Genomic DNA, 6286 nt, shown 5'->3' on the forward strand with positions numbered 1-6286 from the left:
ATAATGCGGGTTTTTGAAACCTATTTATTTTTTATGTAGAAAATTTTGAATTTTAAAATAGCTGGGAAGTATATGATTTAATCAAGATTTGACTTATAAAATAAGGAAACTTGTTTACTACAAAAGGGCACAAAGATATAATTCAGTTCACAAAGAAATTCACAATATGGAGGCTCTTTTATCTTTTCCTCTTTTAATGACTTCGTAACAATTTTTCATAGATTTAGATACTCTCATTGCAAAGTAAAAATACTTATTAGCCTAATAATTTCTTTTATACAAAAATATTACTTTGCTTCTGCGAAAGAACTGATGCGGTTGAATGGCACCACAAAATCCTTTGTAGCTAACCATATGTATTGTGCTTTTTCATTCCTCTCTCATTCTTCTCAGTTTTTAAATTATATCATATCTTTTTACAAGTTCTAGAAAATGTTGTAATTTGTCCTGTTGAACTAAAGTTCAATTGTTCTTTTTACAGTTTGTTGGGTGGTCCAGTTTGGAATGAAAAGCAGTGTTGTGCAACAGGATTACTGCATGCATTATAAGTAAACTAAAAATTAGTTTACTGAACTGCACTGTACTATAAGTGGACTAAAAACCAATGCAGTTCAGTTTACCCGAACTACTTTTAGTTCAGTTTAGTTTAAGAGAACTGTTTTATAGTTAACTGCAAATTTTTATAGTATAGCGCAGTGTAGTATACTTTGCCCATCCTTAGGGGTAAGGTTACAGGCTTTCGGCTTGGTAGAATTATAGGAGAAAATGTTGAAGGGTTGGTTTTGGTGAGTGTTTTGTGCTGTAAGGGGAGTAGCTAGGATATCATATGCGTATCAGGTTTTGATGTATGAATAATTATTTAGTATGTTCGGCTTTCTGTCTTTTGGAGAAGATATCTATATCTGCGTGTATGTTTTGTTGTTGAGAACCTTGTTTCCTGCGAGTTTCACTGGAATTGTGAGGATCTTTACACCTTCATGGTTCCTCGGGAGTGACACGCTTCTACCCTAGGTAGATCGTGTTGTAAAAGCTGACAAAAGTAGAATAAAGATCACGAACAAAATACTTCCTGAGGCGTGTAGATCACTGTCCTTAAGGACTTATCCGCGGTGTATTGCGTAAGCCCCCCAGGATACAACAGGAACTTCTCAGATATTTCTGAGGATATCAGAACTAGCAAGGAACTCTAAACAGAGTATAAGAATAACCCAGAATAATTTTAGAAGAGAAAAAGAGCTAGAGAATGAAACTCAGAAAAGAGTAGAATAAGAAAGAATGAAATTTTGTGTGTTTTGGAATGGAGGAGGAGCTCCCTATTTATAGAGTTCATGGATCAAGCCCATGATCCAAAAGTCCAAAATATCTTTTAGAAAAATAATATTTTAATTAATTAAAACGTTGCAAAGTGAACGTTGCATAACAAAAATAAATTAACGTTGGCAACTGTCCACGAAACTTGCGCAACATTATTATATTTTGCAATAAATAATAACAATCCCCCACATATTGCAAAAGATAAGAAACAATGATTGAAAGAAAGAAAGAAAAAATATCCTGGGTTTTATAAGATGTAATGCATCAGAGCTGGTATAGCAAGCTATATGAACCAGTCCTAGAACGATAAACTTAACACACAGTATAGTTGGTATAGCAAGCTATATGAACCAAAGATACTTGAGTGTGTTAGAGGTTTATCAATCACATTACACCCCCACAATCCTTGCTGTTATCGCTGTGATGCGCTTAATAGGCCATGCGCGTGCCCGGTATTCATGAGTGCTCTAGAGATCATGCCAAGATCTCATGCAAGCGGCCCCACTTGACACTCATATAGGTGATTTCATCAAATGTATGCTGCAAGTCATACACCACCCGTAAGGGATATGAAGATCATTAAAAACTTTGTTTAATTACAAAGTTTAACCTCTCAATTATGCAGTCTCTAGCACTTTCACACACACCGTAGGAATGGACATATTTGATTTAAAATCAAATTAGTGCTATCAGAACTAACAAATGACTTGTTTTTACCCATATGAACCTTATTCATGGGATCTCCAGTCACAAAGGTTGGGTTACCATCACTTGTTTGTTTGCTAGTGGCTTAAGTCCCATTCCCCTCGATGTTTCTAAGATCATATTTCTTCCCAAGGGTTTTGTCAGAGGATCGGCTAGATTCCGTTCTGACTTCACATAGTCAATGGAAATAGTTCCACTCTTTAGCAGCTGCTTCACCAAATTGTGTCTCAATTGGATATGTTTATTCTTTCCATTGTAATTTTTGTTTTTAGCTATAGCTATTGCCGATTGGCAATCACAGTGTATTGACACCGATGGGGTTGGTTTCATTCCTAGTGGAATGTTTGCTAAGAAGTTTTTCAACTACTCAGCCTCACTTCCAGTCATCTCAAGAGCGACAAACTCAGATTCCATTGTTGATCTTGCAATAATAGTTTGTCTGGAAGATCTCCATGTAATCGCACCACCCCCAAGTGTGAATACATAACCACTAGTGGATTTTGTCTCATCTGAATCAGAGATCCAGTTAGCATCACTATACCCTTCTAGTACAGCGGGAAATCCACTATATTCAATGGCATAATCCATTGAACCTCTTAAGTATCTCATAAGCCTGGAAAGATCATCCCAATGTTCTTGATTTGGACATTGAGTGTACCTACTTAGTCTACCTACTGCATAAGCAATATCGGGTCTAGAAAAGCTCATCAAGTGCAGTAAGCTCCCAATTATCTGGGCATACTGAGGCTGAGATAATGATTCTCCTCTATTTTTCATTAATTTAGAGTTAGCATCATAAGGGGTACTCACGGGTTTGAAATCATAATACCCAAACTTCTTAAGAAGTTTCTCAATGTATTGTTCTTGGGATAGTAATATACTATCTCTCTTCCTTATGATTCTAACACCAAAAATTACGTTGGCTTCACCCATGTCTTTCATTTCAAAGTTCGATCCTAGAAATAATTTAGTTCTAGTAACAATCTCATTGTATGTACCAAAAATTAACATGTCATCCACATACAAACATATAATACACAATCACCATTTTCAAATTTAGAGTACACACATTTATCAGCATCATTAGATGAAAAACCATCACATAACAATACATTATCTAGTTTTTCATGCCATTGTTTTGGTGCTTGTTTCAATCCATACAAAGATTTTAAAAGTTTACATACCTTATTCTCTTGACCAGGTACAACACACCCTTCAGGTTGAGTCATATAAATTTCCTCTTCTAAATCACCATTTAGAAAGGCAGTTTTAACATCCATCTGGTGTATCACCAGCTTATGGATTGCTGCTAAGGCTAACAGAACTCGAATAGAGGAAATCCTAGTCACAGGGGCAAAAGTATCAAAGTAATCTATGTTGGGTTTTTGAGTAAAACCTTTTGCTACTAATCTTGCCTTATACTTCTCTATAGATCCATCAGGATGATACTTTTTCTTAAAGATCCACTTACAACCAATGGGTTTTGCTCCTTTAGGCAAATCTACTAAGGTCCAAGTATTATTTTTCTGAATTGATTCAATTTCAGTCTTAATGGCTTTATCCCACTGTTTTGCATCAGGAGCACTAATGGCTTCTACAAAGTTACTTGGATCATTATCAACTAGATAGGTATAGAAATCATTACCAAATGAAGTTTCCTTCCTTTGTCTTTTACTTCTTCTTAATTCCTCACACAAGGCATCACTATTATTATTATTTTTTATAGGTTGAGACGTCTCACTAACCTTTAAAGGAAAAACATGTTCAAAAAACTCAGCATTTTTCGTTTCCATTATAGAATTTCTTTCAAGTGTATCACTTTTAAGAACTAGAAACCTATAGGCAGCACTATGTTCAGCATATCCTAAGAACATACAATCAGAGGTTTTAGAGCCTATTTTCCTTTTCTTAGGATCGGGTAACATCACCTTAGCTAGGCACCCCCACACTCTTAAATATTTAAGGTTAGGTTGATAACCTCTCCACAGCTCATACGGAGTTTTACCAGTTTTCTTATGAGGTATTCTATTTTGTAAAAAACACGCAGTAAGCAAGGCTTCTCCCCAAAGGTTATCAGGTGCACTAGAACTAATAAGCATAGCATTCATCATCTCCTTAAGAGTTCTATTCTTTCTCTCAGCTACTCCATTAGACTCAGGTGAATATGGTGGGGTTACTTCATGGATGATACCTTCTTTAACACAATAGTCATTAAATAACACATACTCACCACCTCTATCTGATCTAATCCTCTTAATTTTCTTATTTAATTGATTTTCTACTTCTGCTTTATAGGTAAGAAACACATCAAAGGCTTCATCTTTATGTTTGATTAAGTATACTTTGGTGTATCTAGAATAATCATCTATAAAGGTCACAAAATAATTTTTACCTCCTCTAGACATTGTTTGTTTCAAATCAGCTAAATCAGTATGAATTAACCCTAACAATTCAGTTTGGCGTTCTACCGTAAAACATGTTTTCTTAGCTATTTTAGATTCTACACATATATCACATTTACTACTCTGTTTATCATGCATATTAATTAATCCTAGTTGTTTTAATTTCATAACATATGAAGAATTTAGATGTCCTAATCTAGCATGCCATATATCATATGAGTCAATAATATAAGCAGAAGAAGATGATTCATTAATATTTTCAGAAATATTAAGTACAAAGAGACCCTGATCACAATATCCCTTCCCCACAAAAACATTATGTTTTGTCATTACAATCTTGTCAAACTCGAATGACACTTTAACCCCCACTTTTCCCAGTAGTGCTACAGAGATTAAATTAACTCTGATTGATGGCACATGTAGCACATCACTCAAGGCCAGAGTCTTTCCAGATGTGAGTTTGAGAAGAACTTTCCCTTTTCCCAGAACAGGAGTGGTCCTGGAATCACCGAGGTAAACGTGTTCTTCTCCATCCCTACACTAGTGTAAGAGGTAAAAGCACTTCTGTTTGCACAGATATGCCTAGTAGCACCAGAGTCTACCACCCATTTGCTCACATTGGTCATCAGATTTACTTGAGAAACGACCACAGCAATAATATCATCTCCTTCGACTATATTAGCCTTAGGAGGATTGTCGTTTCTTACTCTGCGTCTGCACTGCGGTGCATGATGACCCGGCTTCCCACATACGAAGCAATTTCCTTTCTTCTTAAAGGTGGGGTTAGATGTGTTGGGGCGAAATTTTCGAAAATTATTTTTCTTATTGTGATCAGGTTTGTGTTCGTACCTTTTTGGAGCAGGTTTGTCTTCTACCATGTTTGCTTTTGCAGACAATGCTTTGGCCCTCACAGCAGCAGATTCTTTCCTGTTGGTATCTTCAATAATTATGTGAGTGATCAGCTCTGAAAGTGACATTTGCTTGTGTCTGTGTTTTAGTTGTTGCTTGTAATCAGTGCAGGAAGGCGGCAATTTCTCGATCAGAAGCTCTGAAACAAACTCATCTGGAAGAAGAACGTTCTCTGCTTTGATATCTTCAAGTAGCTTGTGGTACTCATTAATTTGCGACTTTATGTCCTTATCTTCAACCATTTCCCAGCGATAGTAATTCCCAATGATGAATCTTTGTCTGACTATATCTTCAGCAGTGTATTTGAGAATCAACGAATCCCAAATTTCTTTCGCTTCCTTATAGGAACAATATACATCGAACAAATCGTTAGAGAGTGCACTAAGTAAAGTATGACGGCATACCTTGTTTGCATGAACCCAATCTTCAACTTGTTTTGAATTTGGAGGGAGACTGGAGTCGGGTTTTGAAGATGAAAGAGCAAAAGCGACTCCGTACATGTTTAAGAGGGTTGACATGCGTTCTTGCCAGCGCCGGAAATTCTGACCAGAGAAGACTTCAATTTTTGATACATCCGGGAAAGGTTTCGCGAAGACCGTCTGAGTTCCGGAAACATTATTCTGATTCTCCGGGATTGAGTTGTTGTTGTTGTCAGCCATAAGTCCTTAAGATTGTTGTAAAAGCTGACAAAAGTAGAATAAAGATCACGAACAAAATACTTCCTGAGGCGTGTAGATCACTGTCCTTAAGGACTTATCCGCGGTGTATTGCGCAAGTCCCTAGGATACAACAAGAACTTCTCAGATATTTCTGAGGATATCAAAACTAGCAAGGAACTCTAAACAGAGTATAAGAATAACCCAGAATAATTTTAGAAGAGAAAAAGAGCTAGAGAATGAAACTCAGAAAAGAGAAGAATAAGAAAGAATGAAATTTTGTGTGTTTTGGAATGGAGG

The 6286-nt window shown here is 36.3% G+C and overlaps 1 protein-coding gene across 1 annotated transcript; it reads right to left on the reverse strand.

The window, feature by feature from the left end:
* Window positions 1-967: 967 nt before the first annotated feature.
* Window positions 968-5830, reverse strand: LOC148203604 (uncharacterized). Its single transcript, XM_088107675.1, has 4 exons — window positions 4984-5830; window positions 4015-4210; window positions 3204-3360; window positions 968-1030 (listed from the first exon to the last, which is right to left on the reverse strand). The coding sequence occupies exons 1-4, from the start codon at window positions 5828-5830 to the stop codon at window positions 968-970; spliced, it is 1263 nt and encodes a 420-aa protein (XP_087963801.1).
* Between the last annotated feature and the right edge of the window lie 456 nt (window positions 5831-6286).

This window comes from Vigna umbellata, chromosome 2, assembly GCF_029865625.1.
Source record: "Vigna umbellata cultivar VRB3 chromosome 2, Vumbellata_1.0, whole genome shotgun sequence".
Classification (NCBI taxonomy): domain Eukaryota; kingdom Viridiplantae; phylum Streptophyta; class Magnoliopsida; order Fabales; family Fabaceae; genus Vigna; species Vigna umbellata.